The sequence below is a fragment of the Aegilops tauschii genome, chromosome 6 (assembly GCF_002575655.3).
Source record: "Aegilops tauschii subsp. strangulata cultivar AL8/78 chromosome 6, Aet v6.0, whole genome shotgun sequence".
Lineage (NCBI taxonomy): Eukaryota > Viridiplantae > Streptophyta > Magnoliopsida > Poales > Poaceae > Aegilops > Aegilops tauschii.
The window spans coordinates 472,885,137-472,903,863 of NC_053040.3; the positions used below are offsets into that span (position 1 = coordinate 472,885,137).

The 18,727-nt window shown below is 45.3% G+C and overlaps 1 protein-coding gene across 1 annotated transcript; it reads left to right on the plus strand.

Moving 5' to 3' along the window:
* The first annotated feature begins 3,891 nt into the window (after window positions 1-3,891).
* Window positions 3,892-4,950, plus strand: LOC109739357 (BTB/POZ and MATH domain-containing protein 1-like). Its single transcript, XM_020298450.1, has one exon. The coding sequence runs from the start codon at window positions 3,892-3,894 to the stop codon at window positions 4,948-4,950; it is 1,059 nt and encodes a 352-aa protein (XP_020154039.1).
* The last annotated feature ends 13,777 nt before the right edge of the window (window positions 4,951-18,727 follow it).

The following is an 18,727-nucleotide window of genomic DNA, read 5'->3' on the forward strand; positions in this document are numbered from 1 at the left end:
GGCTCGTCCTAGTCAGCGCGCGGGCACGCGCCGATTGGCCAGTGTGGCACCTGACGGGTGGGCCCGAGCTGTCGGATCGAGCGTCAATACGTATAAATACGCGTTTTAGCCTTATTTGAAAAAACCTGGAGCAATCATGGTACTGACATGCAAAAATTAGCAATCGTGGTACCAATCTGTATGTGATGCCCCAATTATGGTACTTCTGTGCAATTAACTCATGTTAGTTGTCTCGTTATATTATTTCCCTGCATTCAGGATGAGAAGTCAAAATTGTTTCTTATCTATTTTGCCTGTTAATCGACAAGTACAGTGTTATCAGATAGCTTGATCATTTTATCGATCAACATTAGTCCCGTAAATTTCACCCTTTTGCATTCTCTTTGTGTGTTAAATTTAAGGTTTGACACTAGCTGCAAATGAAGAGAAGTTGTAACCCGATGCATGTATGGAAAAATAGTTGGAAATGAAGAAAAAGAAGAGATTTATTACCCAAGAATTCTGCAGGATATGGTATAACAATCAATACCCACACCCTTGAGGATTTGGTAATTTGGGAACGGAAGGCATCATGAAAATTCTCATCAAATCAGTTTGCTTCTAGGATTGTTGTTCTTGGTAATGTGTTGGTTCATATCCAGGACAACGTTTTGTTTTTGTTTACCAGAGGACGTGTCACCTTCGTTAAGGCCAGTCATATTACAAGATATTTTCATGGGGGATGCTACCTCGACTTAGAAAATTATATATCCAAAATTAGTTTTTCATGACCTAAATGTGGTCAAGGCCGCCTACACAAGATTTGCAGTTGTGTATCAAATTCGTTATAATAGTACTGAATTGCAAATAACTGACACCATGGACTTGCTTTACTCAAATTTTGAGTGTCAAAGCTATATTAGGCAGTTTCATTTGTGCCAATAATAGACATTATGCTGGTTTTATCTTCCATTTCTATTCTTTCTCACAGGGGTTTTCATGCATGGTTGATTTGATTGAACGGAAAGGATTTTGTTTAATTTCTCTCTAACTTCAGCACCGGCAAAAAAGACTTGAGTGTAATGCTCAGTCATGTTGGAATTTAAATTATTTTTTTCAAACCGGTATGTGGTTTATTGAGTATTGATGCCCTGGTCCTCATGATAACTCATTTTCTGGTATTGATTTGGGTTTATCAAGCTATGAAATTCTTCCGAGTGTGAATTCCTATTTCAGAGCAGCAAACAGAGGTTCTCATTTTATAGAAATCCTTCATGTGTAAGTAAATTAACTTGGTGGCTCCGTCGCCGGTCCGCCTCGTCTTCGGTGGTCTTAGGGCTATGGCAGCGTAGTGGATCCCGACCCTTGCCGGCGGGAGGGATCCGTCTTTAGATGTTCCTTCAAGTTTTGTTAGGGTTTGTGTCCTGCTCAGGAAGACGAGATGACGGCGGCTTTCTGAAGATGGAATAAGGTTCTCCCTGCCTAGTCCCCATTCCGGTGGTGCATCTAGCATCGTTGGTGGACGTATGGAGGTGTGTCTCCGGTGGATCTGTCATTGGTGGATTTGCTCAGATATTGTCGTAGTTCGTCTATGTTCGTGCGTCTTCAGATTGGATCCTTCCGATCTATGCTACTCTTCAATGGCGACGGTTGTTGTTCTAGTGCGCTGGTCCCATGGGGCCTTAGCACGATGACTTTCGACTATCGACTGCAACAAGATTTGCCCGGCTTCAGCGAGGGATCGGCTCGCTTTAGTGCTTGTAGTGGTCGCTAGGTAGTCTACGAATTTGGATGCAATTTTTTTTAATTTATAGTGTGTGTTGTATTACCATGATTGAAGATGAATAGATAGAAAGTTTTTCCCAAAAATAATAATTAACTTGCAAGTAACTAACTAAAAAAAAAAAACACAAGTGTGATAGGTTCCCTATCGCCTCTTCAAAGAACTAGTACCCTGCCATGGTGAACACATCAAGGGAGCATAACTTCTAGCGGGACCCTGACATTGAGTAGTAGGTTTCTTCGTAGCTTCATCTATTCAAAGCAGCATACCGAAGACGGTGCGGTCCGTCTGGCGTCCGAACGTCGTGCCGAAGGCGTAACCCCTTCGTTGGCGCGCCGACTCGGAGGCCTTCCGTGGCCTGTCCGCGTCGGAGGCTAATATGGCATGGAATACCCGCCGTAAAAGGGCGGAGGGTGCGGGAGACCGTGGCAGCCTTCGCGGCAGACGTCGGCAAGGCAGAGTGACACTCTCCGGTGTCGCTATAGGTGACCCGCAACCCCTGGCGCCGTAACCACGTCGTGGTTGACGTGTAGGACTCCGACCACGACGGATCCATCGTCGACCTCACATCGATCGGTGACGTGCAGGATGTCTACTCCACCTCGACGGCGACCGCATGCCCACTCCGAGGGGCTCAGCCGGCCGCCGGATATGGACACAGCCGGAAGACAATCGTGGGGACGTTGGCTTGCACAAGCGCCAACAACTCACCAAATGCATACGCCCCTCCCCTGATAGTTCGAGAACAGCCTAAGCTTACATGCACCATGGTGGATTGAAAGCTATACCAGTAGTATCTTGGCATCGGAAATCTATGAGTTTTTCAACACCCGATACGACCTCACGTACAATCAACACTCTCATGGAGGTCCAACCGCTCATAGAAATGACCAAGATCCTCCGGGCGCATCCCCTTCAATCCTTTGCGAGTCACTTAGTTTGCATCAGACACATACGCCAACTTGCATGCAAAAACTTAGGTCGTTGCTGAGAGGTAACTTGTTGCAACCAACGATAAGACTTGTGACGAGAAACTGCTTGTGATCCTATCCGGGGACCTATAGGGACTCGGCGGCGATGGTTCGATGAGAGGAGAGGTACGTAAATGCCAGCCGCCTAGGGGGAGAGTTGATAAGTATGTAGCTCAAATCAATAGGTCCTTCACCACAGGGAAAATCATAATCACATACTGGGTTCATGTTTAGGTATTCCTATAAATTTTACTTTTTTTTATTTTCTAGCATTTATAGTTTCTTAAAACCATAATTGTGAGGATAATCGTGCACATGGCAACACACAACATGTGAAGTTTATAAAAAATATAGTAGATCGCTTGTGGCCTGTGGTCAAATATGGCTATAGTTTTTTTATCTTTTATGGAAAATATGGCTATAGTTTTTTTTGGTGGGGTAATATGGCTATAGTTCTCAACATCAATCAATTTTTTGAACTCGTTTTTGAACACGGTACAAACACAAGCACTCATATACACGCGCATACATTCACCCCTATGAGTGTACACACGCACACCCTACCTCTATGAGCACCTCTGAAAGACTGAGCCGACATATCATCTTGAAATTTACGAAGTCACCGTAGGCACCTCCTCGTCGACGGGAACGTTTCCTCCCACTGAATGCACATCGTCGGAAATCCTGAAATAATCTAGAAATAAATGCGAGCACCAAGACTTGAACCCTAGTCGGCTGGGATACCACAATCCCTTTAACCATTCAACCACAGGTTGGTTCACATTTTTGGACTCGTTGATATATATGGCCATAAAGGATTCACGTCAACTGTCGTGTTCATAAAATTCGTTTAATGCCAGAATTGACGTGTGGAGATTTGGGCGAAATCTTCCAAAGGATCTCCTTCGTCCTTTCGTCTCCCCTAAGCGTACGAGACAACAGTTTCAATCCACAATCCTACCTTAGTACGATGGATCACATGCACCGTTGGATAAAAAATCGAACTTGCATGAAACCATCGTACGCCCAGTTGTTTCGTTCACCGCCGCCCTGCGCAAAACCCTCGCCCAAAGCAGGAGCAGCGGCAGCAAACGACGACGCCCCGTCTCATCTACGAGATCGAGTTGCGAGCACCCAATCCCGAGGAGTAGGCCGGCAATGTCGCCGTCGGGGTCCGCATCCGCCATCGTCGCCGACAAAACGGAAGGGTACCACTTTCTCACGATCCACGACTACTCCCGAACCAAGGGCGTCCCCATCGGCGAGGGGATCGGCTCCCAGCCCTTCACAGTCGGCGGCCACCGTTGGTGCATCTACTATTACCCCAACGGTGATCGCACGGAGGTTGCGGACTACGTGTCCTTCTCCCTGGAACTAGAAGAAGATGGCGCGACGGCGGTGAAGGCCCATTTCAGATTCTGTTTCACGGGCGAGGGGGAGGAGGAGGAGGCGAAGCACGCGGCTTTGCTGGCGTTGGCATCGGTGGACGAATACACCTCCGGGAACGGCTGGGTGTGTACGAAGTTCATCAACAGGAAGGTCCTGGAGAACTCCAAGCATCTAAAGAACAACTCGTTCATGGTCCGGTGCGACATCGTTGTCATACACAGGTACGGTTCTGCGTACAACCCGGTGGCCTACGTCTCCGTGCCCCCATGCGATTCGTCCCAGGACTTTGGCGAGCTCCTGGAGACTGAGAAGGGCGCCGATGTGGTGTTCGAGGTTGGCGGCAAGACCGTGGCCGCACACCGGTGCATCCTTGCGGCCCGCTCGCCGGTCTTTGCAGCCGAGCTCTTCGGACCAATGAAGGAGGGCAATGCTGCCACTGCTGGCGTAGTGCACTTGGAAGACATGGAGATGGAGGTGTTCAAGGCGCTGCTCCGTTACGCGTACACGAGCTCACTGTCACTGCAGGGGATGGCGAATGACCACGTCACGTGCCAGAAAATTCTCGTCGCGGCAGACAGGTATGGCATGGGGCGGCTGAAGCTACTCTGCGAGGAGTGGATCTGCGAGTGCATTGACGTGGACACGGCAGCGACCATCCTGGCGCTAGCCGAGCGGCACCATTGTGAGGGGCCGAAGAAGGCGTGCTTCGATTTTCTTGCGGATCCGGCGAAGCTGAGGGCATTCATGGCCACCGGCGGTTTCCAGTATCTGTGGGAAAGCTGCCCTTCTCTCATGATGGAGCTCATGGACATGTGCTTGCCGTATTAGGTGAGTGATGGATGATGTCCATGACTGTTCCAGCAATGATGAATCTGGGTTTCTAGACTAATGTAGTAATCAGGCAGCTGTTTTAGTTTATCCGTGACATTTCCTATAGCTTGTAAAAGATCGAGATGAAAAATTAGCCTCGTTTTGCCGATGTTTTGTCCGTTCATTGCACAATGTACTGTGCCAATGAACCATAACATGCGTCAGAATCAGAGGGCACACAAATGCTCAGGTTTTTAGGCTCGTGGTCTTATACTGAACTTATTTAAGCATTCGGCGCTCCATAGTTTCTGAATCGTGTTTACTTATATGTTGTTATTTATATGTTTATTACTTTACATGATTTCATCTACCTATCTTTCTAACGAGATGCAAAGTAGAAATCACATTGTTTGAGAAATGACATACTTGCCAATTTATCATCGATGACTATTTTTTAGATAGATATGATGATTGAACATCCATTGTGCAACATTTTTTTATTAATCCGCGCATCTACAAACACATGGGCAATATCTAGAGAAACTAGAAGTTGACACATGTCCTGAAAACTATGCAGAGAGGATCCAAGAGCTCGTCGGTCACAGATTAAGTATCCGTGGTACTAGAAAAAGACGTTGCTGTGGCGGCAAAGGCCCGATTAGATATCTGTCTCGCCAGCTTGGAGGATGAGGCAGAACAAGCAGCATCGATGGCGTTGGAATCGGTTGGCGAATTCACCTCTGTGAGGGGCGGTGCGTACGCTATGTTCATCAGATAATAGGACATGGAGAGCCCCAACGCCACTCGATAGAAATTGGTTCAGGACGTGAAGCTTAATTATATTTCCCTTTATCGAAGAACTACATGATTCATCGAACATCCAAAGTACTAATATCACGCAAAGCCATCCCACACCATCTGATAGTAGTGATGCGGGCTTGTTAAGTGTCGTCACATGATAGCATTATGAAATTGTGAGAATTAACTTCTTCACACCCTCAGCATAAAAAAAAGTAGAATCAACCGTCAAGTCCATCTTGTTTAGCTTCACAAATCCTCGTGTTTAGAGTGAGAATTTCCTCAACATTTGTTATTTCTCAATGTCACCAACATGCACAAGAGCCTGATGCTTCCACATGTTTATACAAAATAGGAATCAAATGCATAAATTTCTCAAATATCTTATCAAAGCTACTCAAAACAAGTAACAAGCTAAAGACCAAAAATTGAGTTCATGTTGGGCAAAACCAGTAACAAGCGTGACTTGGCTTAACAATGGTGCTCATGATCCACCCAACGCTGAAACATGACAGAATAAAAAAAAACAAATAATCCTTCGGCTGACCTTTTTGTGTGTAAACTCGACTTACATACATGCACCTACCACTTCCCAAGCCGAGAAACAAATAGTGCCAGCCAGTCCATCTCCAACAAGACGACCTTCGAACGGTTAAGCCCATCAAAACCGTCCGGCAGCTCAAACTCCTCGATCACTCCTGTCTCAATGTCAGCGATGTAAATCTGTCTCTGACTATCCTTCAGTAGCATCGTGCCACTCTTTTATCCTAACAATCTCAAGTGTATTTGATTTGGACATCTTTTAATCTGCCTAGGTGGTTTCAACTCGACAATGCGAGTGGTTAGTCGCCCGGCCTTGGCAATAGCACCATCCTTTCTCTTATTGTCGTCTTGCCACGTGCAGATCTTTAGCTCGAGGCCTGGTCCTGACAGAGTTAAGACCAAGGGCGTCACATTGGTGGTGACCCCGAGTTGTGGCTCGTCGCTGGTTTCCACGTAAATTGTCCAGGCCATGATCTTAGCCTGAGAGATGTGATACGTCTCCGTGTCCATGTCAAGAGAGCAGCGGCATGACCAGTCCCCTACGCTCCAATGCACCTTGCCACGAGACACGGCACCGTCCGGATGTAGACAGTCGTGGATCACCTCGGGAGTGTCCAAAGTTAATTGTGTAGGCTTGCTCCACCTGGCCTCGCTGGACGAGAACGTGTAGAGGCTGTGCGAACCCAGATACCTCCGGCCAGTGATTAGCACTTTGAAGAAGGTCGAGCAGCCCGGTTGCGAAGACTGTTGGGTTGTGCTCGAGGAGCAATCGCTGGTTAGGATAGCGTAGCCGCTTTTATCAAACTCCAAATCGCTGCTTAGCCGGGGAAGCACGTCACACACGCCAGCAAGCAAATTGCACACAGCCAGACGTACGACCGACATGTTGTACTGCCGGCGGGAGGCCAGCCACACGAGGAGGAGGCCGGTGCGTGCGGTGAGTGGCATCGCGTGGTCGAGGATGTGGGTGTCGGCGTAGGGGAAAAAGGAGGTGAGGGAGCGCCGGCAGGGACCGAACACAGACCGTGGCGTCGGGACGAAAAAAGTGGCAAACATGGGCTCCCCCGACCGGAACATGGGGTCCGTACGGTCCAGCCGTTTGGGGGCGAAGAACCCGGCGAGGAAGCGTCCCACCCAGTGATCATCCGGCCAGAGACGACGAAGGAAGGAAGGGTCGGCTACGAGGCGGCTCCAGCTCTTGCACGTCACGGCGCAGCGGAAGAGAGCGGCCGTGCGGACGAGGATCTCGCGGACGGCGTCCTCCGCCGCCCTCTCGGCCATCTTCCGATCTCTAGCGTGACCGCGTCTGCAAAGGTGTTTGTGCGGCTGGACCTGGACCGAGTATCCGCAAGGTTATGTACTTTTTATTTATTTGAAGAGAAGGTTATGTTGAAATCACTAATTAAGGAGTACTCGTTGCAAAGAACACTTCACTTTTCCGGGTCGCGACAAGTGGCGCACATGCAGCGTGCCACTTGTCGCAACCTGGGAGTTTCCCCTTTTTTCATAGATCCGTTTATTCAAAACGTTTTATCTCTTAAACTATGCGTCCAAATCTCGAACCATTTTCACCATTGGATTCCTCGCGTCGAGATCTTCAAAACTAGATCCCACTTTTTTTTCATAAAAAACCGGACGAAAAAACCGGGCGAAAAAACCGAACCGGGAGCACGGTTTTTTCCCTTTCCGAAAGAGGCACGCCCGTGCCTCTCGTGAAAGCAAAACCGTGACTCTCGTGGAAGAAAAAAAATATAAAACGCGTTTTTTTTCGTTTTCGAGAGGCACGGCCGTGACTCTCGCGGAAGCACAACCGTGCCTCTCGCGAAAAAAAAAACTGAAAACACGTTTTGTTTTTCCCTTTCCGAGAGGCACGGCCGTGACTCTCGCGAAAGCACAACCGTGCCTCTCGCGGAAGCAAAACCGTGACTCTCGCGAAAGAAAAAAAACAGAAAACGCGTTTTTTTCATTTCCGAAAAGCACGGCTGACTCTCGCTAAAGCACAACCGTGCCTCTCGTACATGAAAAACCATGACTTTCGCGAAAGAAAAAAAACACGTTTTTCTGTGAAAAAAATTCAAATTTTTTTATATCGAAAAGCTAAGAAAGACCGGGGGAAAACCAAAACGTCGAAAAAACCCGGAAAAAAACCGTTAAAAAACCGAAAACACGTGCGGGAAGATAAAAAAAAATTCGGAGGGAACGACCAAAGCGTGACACATGGCGAATGGCTGAGAGCACGTCAAGTGACGTTGATCGTTGCGAGGCTCCCGAATGAGCCCTCGTTAACTAATTGCTCTTAGGTTATGTACGTGATGTGACAAACTTACGTCCCGAGCGACTCCGTTGAGATTTCTCGGGCGAAAGCAATTGGCCGACCCAACATGTTGCATAGACTGTTGCTTGTCCAATCCTACGCAGAGGCGCTCGGGTGAGCCAGCCCATTTTAGCGCTTCCCTGCTGTGCAAACATTTCTCCGGTTTTTTTATTTTACATTATCAGATTTTAGTTAATTTTTCACTTCAGTTTTCCAAAATCATAAATTTTGAAGAGAAATATTTTTTAAAATTTTCCAAAGATTGTTTTACAAAATGTGGTTATTTCAAAAAATTAACATTTTTAAATAAAAAAATTCAAAAATTTGGGCACATTTTATTGAAGAAAATACATAACAAAAAACAAAAAATAAAATCAACACAAAAATAACAGGGAAAGATAAAAAAAATCAACAAGAACCTTCTAGAATCGTCATAGATGGGGAAAACTAGACTCGGAACATTCAACCTGCAATCATTCATCAAGTAACCTTATTTTCTCTTTCATTTTGATCCTAGGATCGTCATCAACTTGTTGTTTTCCACTACTCGCCCATCCTCGTCGCCAGCCCCCATCCAGTGCCCTATATGTCGTCTAGCCCCTCCCCCACAACCGCGACGGAGACTGCGTCAGCATCGTCTGTTGGTGTCCCGTCCTCGGCACCATCATGGAAGCCAGAGAACGTTACCCGGAGGGACCGGCGACGGAGGCGGCGGGAGAGGGAAGCAGCGTCACATGGAGGGGATGTGAACCTCGAGGAGCAGCTTCCCCTCCCCCTCTCTCACCCGCCGTGTCCGGAACCCCGTACCCCTTCTATCCAGCCGCCGACAAGGATCGGATTGCCGATCGGGGCATTTCGGAGAGCTTTCCACCAACACAGAGGCCGCCGGCGGACATCTTTCACTTGCCGCAACTCGTTCGGCTGCAGACAAGCACGTGCACAGACGGTGCCTAGGCTGCACACGACATGTTCGGCGGAATGACACAACAAGACTCGGTATGTTCTTTTTCTCCTCTTCGACGGGCATTTTTCTGTTAGGGAGAACAAGAAAGATGATAGATACAAGCTCATATTGGATGTGCAAAAGGAAATGATGGATTAGGACCGGGAGATGGCGAGCAAGAAGCTGCAAATTCAGAGGAAGAAGATCGAGTTGGAGAGAAAGAGGCGGCGATGAAATGGGAGCTTGAGAAACCAAGACATTTGGATAGATTGAGCTTGAGAAGGAGAGGTTGCGAATCGCACGAGACGCAAAGGATGCGAAGATAACGTTGGCGGACGAAAAGCTCTTGGATGACCATGCAAAGAAGTTGCTTGTGGGGATGAAGAAGAAGACCAACGAACGCAGGGAGTACGAGGCAGTGAGGGCGGTTATGACAGAAGCGGAAGAGGAGGCAAGGATGCATGTGGAGTATGCGACAAGGATGGCCGTGGAGCAGGCTGCATTGATGGCGTCCGGCGAGTGGTCCGATGCGCTTCGATTTCGCTTTGGCATGTTCGGATTTTTGATGTATTTGTTTCAAACTGTTGAATTGTGATGAATTTGTGCCGTGTCATCCATGTGCATGTCTTTTATAGATTTAATATCCACATTTAAAATGTGTGGCTGTGCTACAGGTCAAATAAGGGGCCACCCGACGCTGTCCTTGAACGGGCGTATAGGGCTGGATTTGCCAAGTCCGATTTTATCGGCCACGTTCGATGTATTTAATTAGCTGGAGTGTCTAGGCATGCATGCATGGAACTAGTGGCAGGGGGCACGCCTCCTCTGCGTGACTGGACGCACTAATCCAGTTGATGCATTTGTAAACGTGTTTTATATAGTCCAAATGAGCATCAGTTGTTCAAAAAAAATATACACGAAATAGAATAGTAGCAGCAGAGTCTTCAATGATAAAGCAGAGCAGCTAATAAGTCTATATTAGCAGAGAGGTGACAGTCTTTCAAGGTGGATGACTGATCACAGACACATACATCGTTGAAATCAAAGTTTAACATGCTCCAAAAGGTGAGTGATCTCCAAATAAGAAGTAGTGTTTGTCGGATAATCAGAACACAGGCATATCAAGTCTTAGATTGAAACTAAACACTACATGGATCATCTATTTGCTATAAAGTGAGAAAAGTGACATGATTGGTATTTGTAAGACGACTATACTTCTAATTGTTAAAAGGTAAGAACAAAACATGAACATTTAACAAACTTGTCCTCTATACTCATGTCATCAGTGTGAACTGAGAAGTTCCTTGGTATCACCTTGGCTCATGCATATCACCTTGGCTCCTGCATACTGCAATCATGACATAAATTACATACTATAATAAGTAGAGCAAGAAAGAAAGCTTCATATAACAGAATCAGTGTATTCGAGAAAAATATAACAGAATCAGTAGATAGATTACTTACATAGGTTATATTGCATGTGTAAAGTAATAGGCAATGAGAAAAAGTATAGTGAATATCACATGCATATATATAATACTCCTAGAAGATAGTGAAGTTATGAGGTATGGAAGGCATATCTTTACAATCAGAACATCACCATATATGTACTCTAAACAAATCAGCTAGCGTGGGATTGTTCTAAATGAATCTGCATGTTAACAAAAGTTGACCACCAAAGTTCAAGCAAGCGCCTAGGACTGTTGAGCATAAATATTTGCAAATGCAAATTTTCATGGAACCTGCCCGAAGATAATACCTAGAAGTATTTGGCTGCTCATGACCCTGCAAGAAATTAGTTTCTTGGAACTAAGCCATCCAAATGCCAACATTACCAATTTACCATAATACTACATCACTTGTAATCATCAGCTACAACAGAACACATCATATTGCATGTACTTGCACAATTTCTATCATACATGGTAAACCTGCTCCAGAATAACACACTGATGTGAATCCATTGATAATGTCTGTTTTGGTTGTCATCATTATTAATGAACAGAGCCAAACAGAAGATATTACACATTGCCAACCAAAGCATATCATTCACATAGGCCACAAGCTGTGCGAAATAGATGATACATAGATGATCTAACGAGCAACAAGTCTGTCATGCCGATGTTGAGTAGAGTGGCTTCTTCAATGGGTATTCCGTCTCGTCGCGATCCGGCTTCTGCCACTGCATGACATGGAGGTACACATGGTTCTCCGTCTTCTCGAAGTTCCATGGCACATGCTCCCTCCCGAATCCCAGGAACAAGTTCATGTCCATGTACAGCCTCCATCCGACTTCTACACACACATACACAGAAAGAAACAATTCACGTTATAATTTTTTAGCTACAATCAATGGTTGTGACCACAGTTAACAAGAGAGAAGATGTAATCAGTGCAGATAAACAAGATGGTCCAACCTTTTAGCAGATTTAGCAAACACCATACGTGCAAGTTCCTGGATTGCAATAACACCATAATTAGGAAAATCTGATAAACAACTGGCAAGACTAATTGCACAAAAATCAGCCAAGTATGGTCTCTTCCTTATTATCGGAATCCAAACCATTTATAGAACACATACAACCAATATGACAAATTGCTAGAGTAGATGTACAGTCACGTTATAGTTCAAAGATCCTCAAGATCTAAAAATAGCAAGGGGGTAGTTGGGGCGCACCCTTGGTGCGCCGCTTGAGAGGAAGTTTGGGCGGTGCTAGGTGGGGTGCGCCCCTTTTACTTTTTTATCTGCACTAAGTATTGTTGGTTGGAAAGAGCCCCTTTCTAGTTAGTTTGTTATGTTCTTGTTAGCACATAAACATGCCATATATCATCAACTATGAACTTAATTACAAATTCATTTGAAGAACTTCACTTATCACTGATGCAAAAGCAAGTAGGATCACAATCTAGAAGTCATGGCCAAAATTATCAGCTCCAATTGAAACAAGCTAGAAAAAAATTGTGTACTCGATGGCTAACTATCAAACAGCGGCAGCCACCAACGCTTCCAACAAGGGAGACGATGAGGCAACATGTAAGCAACAACTAACAACCTTTGGTCATGGCATGCCCCCGCCTTGAATCTGAATACCAGCATGGCTGCCAGCGCCGCCTTGTTGAGCCCCAGTCCGCTGGTCCTCTTTCTCGTCGGCCCGGCCGCCGTGCCAGATCCATCCGGCATGGCGCCTAGGTACACCGCGCACTCTTACCCAGACCTTGTTGCCACCGCCACGCGCCCCACTTTGAATCTGAGCTCCGCCTTGTCGAGCCCCCTGCGCCGGTCCTCTTCCTCGCCGGCCCTGGCATAAGATGGTTAACATCACAAAAGGGCATGAATTGTAAAACAAGGCTTCATACCTGTAACAACAAAATTTACCTTATTTCCAGTTTACTCTATGGTGTGGAAAACAAATAAGGAGTGCACCATGGACGAAGAGTTTCTGAGCCCAAGCTAAAATGAGCTTGGGTGAAACATTGACAAAAGTTTCGAGCGCTTGCAAAAATTTGTGATGGGATCACATTCGTAGAAGGCGTGGCAAAAAAAAAAAACAAATCAGTACTCTGAAAATAGTATCAACCAAAACCAGTTCATCGAGGTTTGACACATATATACAATCATAGACTCGATATTTATATTAGAACACATTTATTCTGCAATTAACTTATAATAAACCTAAAAGGCATATTAACTAATGTAGATACATGATTCTCTTATGAATTGAAACAAGGGTCTATTGTTCAAAAAGAAATCAACAGTCTAAATAAGGGAAGTAAGCCATTGAATATTCAGAGGGACTCAGCATACGGACTAGGATTTCGTGAACATGGGTGCGCGCGCACCCTTTATGAATAGTAAATTCAAAAAATGCTAGAAAAAATAAAAAAAAATCTGATTTTTTTTAATATACATAGCCAACCGGTATACTCGCATATGAAGTTTCAAGAAGAAATCACATCCGTGGTAATCTGGGCAAAAATGACAAAATCGAAGTTAATCCAAGCTATATTAAAAAACACTGTTTAATGAATGGTATGACCGCATTTATATTTTCTTCACTAAGAATACCATGGGTATCAATACATCATGAAACTTCACACGTGAGTAGAATGATCGACTAAGGTTCATACCGCGAAATTTCAGAAATTTTTAAAATTTTCTAGTATTTTTTATGAAATTACTATTCACATGGGTGCGCGCGCACCCATGTTCACCTTTGTATTTTCGCTTAGTATGTCGTGTACAAGGGTAAGGTTCCCGGAGTCTACGACGACTGGGAGGAGTGTCGGAGACAGGTTCACCGTTTCAGCGGTAACAGTTACAAAGGGTACACCACTAGGGCGGAGGCGGAAGCTAGATACGCGCGCTATCTAGCGGGAGAGAGGAGGGAGCGGAGGAGGAACCGGATGAAGACCAGTTTCATCGCGATGATGCTAATCGTGATGACCGCAGCTCTCTTCTATGTGATGGTAGTTTAGATGATCGATATCGACTTGTAATGTGAAGACAAACTCGCTACTCATGGTTTCGAGACTTGTAATGTTCTAACTTTGTTCGGTCTTTTGAATTCGGAGACTAATATGATGAATTGTATTCGGAGACTAATCTTCTATTGTATTCGATAACTCTGCTGTTTATATGTTGTGCTTTCTATATTCTGTGCAGTAATATGTTTTGTAACCTGTGCAAATATCAGAAAAGAAAAAAATCCCTAATATTCATACTAGTGGTGCACCACCCAGCACTTTAGTGGCGCACTGCAAAATGCACACTAGTGGCGCATCATCAACAAGTGCGCCATTAGTAAGCCAGAGCACGTGGTTAAATATGGCCCCCTGGGAGGCATACTAATGGCGCACCGTATGGTATACTAATGGCGCACTACCTGGTGCGCCATTAGTATCAGGTGCGCCATTAGTAAAAAAATCTAATGGCGTGATGCTAGTGGTGCACCTGTAGTGCGCCATTAGTAGGCAAAACAGGTGCACCACTAGCAGGCCTTTTCCTAGTAGTGAGAGAGAGAGCACGACAGTGGGAAGCTAGCTGTGGTGGGCACGGCGCCGTTGAGATCCCCTTCGGCTCCGAGCTCCATGTCTTCCTCAAGCTCCCGCGCCACCTTGCGGATGCAGAGCCGGGCGCGTGTGGACATGCCTGTCTTCGTCTGTCCGCGGTGCCGGGCGGGCGTTGATCGGAGGGTTTCTCACACACCGAGGAACCAGAATCGTCTGTTCTACGTGTGCAGCGAGAATGGGGTAAGAATCGGGGCAATGGCACCATTTTCGTGGTCGGGATATTTGAGCAATGGGTTGATTTTGTTTGGTGATCATGCAGGTGACATGCTTCTTTCTTTGGGTCGATGCTCTGGCCAAGACTCTAATGAATGAACTGCAAGAAGAGCATGAAGAATGGTTGCGCATGCTGCCAAGAACGGCAGTGGCTGCAGCACCAGCTCCGGAAGAAGAGATGGAGGGCGAAGCACGCACTGACAGAGAGCTAGCTCTTGAGCTTAGGATGTTGAAGAAGAAGGTTAGGAAGCTTGAAGATCAAGCACAAATACCAATACCCATTTGCAATTACTTTTGGGAATTTGTAGGTATGGTAATCGCACTGGTTGTAATGTTGAAAATGTATGGAAAGGCATGAATTATGGAGGAATTTGTTGGTCAAAGTTGTTTAAATGTTGAAAAAAAGAGAAGTGACCAACATTTAAATATGTTGAAAAAAGGGAGAAGAAATGAGGAATTCAGAAACTTTTGATCAATGAAATGCAGCTCTCTGCTCTGCCTTTCTGTCAAAAAAGGTTCCTCTGTGGGCCAAATTCAGAGAGTAGAGCCAAGTGTAGGCTAGACTAATGGGCCAACTACATCCAATTAGGCCCATTCGGGGATTCTCTTGCGTGTTTTTCTGTTTTCTGTTCTGATTTAATTTAGGCAGTAAATCATAATGCTGAAACTTTTTGTGGAAGCTAATTGAATTATTCCAGAGCCAAACAATTAAGTTTAGAATTTTTTTTGGAGCTGTTAAATATTTAAACTCCAATTCAAATACACCGTGATTTAAATCAAAGACCAAAATGTCATGGAAAATGTGCCTCAGCTCTGGTAGAGGTTTACACCTTGTGCCAAAATTAATGAACATTTTTTAAGGGCATTACATTGAGAAGAAAATAATTTGTCTAAAAAATGAAGGGTGGAAAATGCACAAAAAATTGGTGCGGCTGGGGACTCGAACCCAGGACCGCATGGGTTTGTGGCATTTAGGGATGCGCTGGTAACCGCTAGGATAGATGGAAAGACTTTGACATGGGTAGGGAAGGAAGGTATACATAGTGAGACCGTGAATGTTTGCACACGCGTGAGAGTGGTTTTCCTTTGTTTTGCACTGAAATTTTGAAGGGTTGGAAACGTATATTTGCACTGCCACATGATTTTGGTTAGAGTGGCACTTGGTTTAGGATTTAAAGGGAATAAATTTGCATGTTAGTTCATGACTTGGTTTTTTGAATGAAAGAGAGGGCTTCTCACCCCCTCCGGTTTTCATTAATGAAAACCACAAGTTCTCGAACTTCATGACTTGGTTTAGGGAAGAAATGATATGTTTGGGCACGGACATTTTTTAACACACATAATAACTTGGACATATAAGATGCAACACTCCGTACCCTTACATTAGGCAATAATTACTTCGACCCATAAGTTCACGGACACGACGCGACACGACACAGCACACACGACATAGAAAAGCAACAAAATAAAAACGATAAAACTAGAACATGACGAGCTTGACTCTGGCCTCGCACCCCTTCTTGAACATCTTCATGTTGACCTCCTTCTTCCACCTTGGTCGCGCGCCCCTTCAACACCGTCTTCAACTTCACACCTCCTCCTCCTCGTCGTAGGGAGGGAGTGCATCTGGCCTGGAGTGGGGAAGATGCTCTCGTAGTTGGTGTAGATGTTGTACACCGTGAAGAAGATGGCCTCGCAGCCGCACCAAAAGACTTGGCCGAGGAGCTCGCGCGCGTCAAACGGGTTGGTGAAGGTGACCGTGAGCAGTAGGAGGATGCCGCCGCGGTCACGAACCTCGTTGAGGGTGAACATCCTAGGCGAGCCCCGTGGGAGGTGGGCATAGCCGGCTCTGAGGAAGGCGCGAGTGAGTTCGACAGACCCCCTCCACCTTGAAGTCGCCCACACATGGAGCTCCCTCTCCACGAGCACGCCCGGTGGGTAGTGCAGCTCCAGCACGACAGGCGGACGATTGAAGGTCGACCCATTGAACTGCATCTTCACTTGGTCACTTGGAGAGGGCTCGGTCACTTGGGTGTTTGATGTTGGAGAGAATGGATCGGATCTGGCTTGTGGGTGGGAGAGGAAGAGAGGCACCCCATTTATCAGCCTTTGGGTGGGAGAGGAAGAGAGAAGGGATGAGAACGGTGTGTGTGTGAATCCGGACACGTGTGTGTATCCGTTACGTTTTGGACCTTTAGAATTTTGTACGAAAACGATGCATGGGGCGCGTGCGTGCATCTTAATCACTGCATAGGGAAGCTCTTTGACCGAGCGCGTGCATCTGACTCCCTGCCGTAATCTGAACCACTGCCGTAATCTGAAACAATGGCCTAACTCTGAATCAATACGTGCATGGCCACCTAGCTCGCCTCGCTTGCATGCATGCACGTCCGCCTCCCTCCTGCGCATGCAAACCCACGTCTCCGCCCTTCCCATGCATGCAGGCCTGGAAAGGCTGCGACGGGCTATTTACTACGGTCTCAGGCCCAGACAGCGAGACGGCCCAACGGTCCATCCAGCACACACGGTACTTCTTCAGAAAAAACAATCTCCCAGCCAATCAGATTGCATCTCGCGGATCGCCCCCCTCCTCCCCGCAGATTCCTTCTAGAAGGGTTAGATCGACGGTCCTTGATCGCCACTAGGGTTAGATGGACGGTCCTTGTTCAGCGCTAGGGTTAGCGGGGTTTGGGAGGGGTTTGGAGCAGTCAAAGATAGGTTTGACCAGATTTCAAATGATCATAATAAATTAAATAAAAAATCAAAAAAATGAAAAACCTGCGCACATAGTCTTCTTTTGTCATATACTAACGATTTAAGTTGATAAATAAGGTTTACATACATTTAAACGAAAAGTTCATGTGTCTTATGTGATATCTCAAGTATCTCAAACTCTCTTGTATGAAGTGCAGAGAAGTGTTTTGGAGAAATGAACATGAAAATTTCAAAAAACTCACCACAGCTTCATTTTGGAGTGACTAAGAAGGATCCAGGCTTAGTTTTTCATTCTGATGTTTTAGACTTGTTTAAATCTTGGTCAAAGTTAAGTTTGACCAGATTTCAAATGAGCAAAACAAATTTAAAAAAAATCAAAAAAATGGAAAAACCAGCGCACATAGTCTGTATATATAGAATATATGTGTAGGAAAGTTATTTGGCTGATTTAGTCAAGGTCGAAAAAAACCTTGCTTAGAAATGAGGTCATTTACCCTACCTTTGGACCCCTCTTTTTTAGCACAATTTTCATGAAAATTTCAAAAACCTCGCCACAGCTTCATTTTGGAGTGACTAAGAAGGATCCAGGCTTAGTTTTTCATTTTGATGTTTTAGACTTGTTTAAATCTTGGTCAAAGTTAGGTTTGACCAGAATTCAAATGAGCAAAACAAAATTCAAAAAAAAAAACAGCGCACATAGTCTTTGTATATAGAATATATATGTAGGAAAGTTATTTGGTTCAAATAGACAAGGTCAAAAAAATCTTGCTTAGAAATGAGGCCGTTTACCCTACCTTTGGAGCTCATTTTTAGCACATTTTTCATGAATGTGAGTTTACCAAAGTTTCGATAGAATTTCAACATCCATATAGCATGTCAAATTTGAAGTTCTAACATAGTTCCAACATCATTCAAACATAGTTCTAACATAGGTCCAACATCATTCAACAGAAATACAACATTATTGATAATGTTTCATAATTATTTATAAATAGCGTTGGGGCTTCTGTCTGTTCCTTGAGCTTCTTGCCATCACTTTGCTCCTCGTGCACCTTGTGCTCATTTCTTCTTCTCTTCTCCTCTTGGTTGTCGGTACCTTGCGCGTCTTCTTCAAACCTACCACGGAGCTGTGCAAAACATAAAGGGTAATGAGATCATGTCAAGTCATAAATGTACAGTAGTATTTGCAAGATTTACGT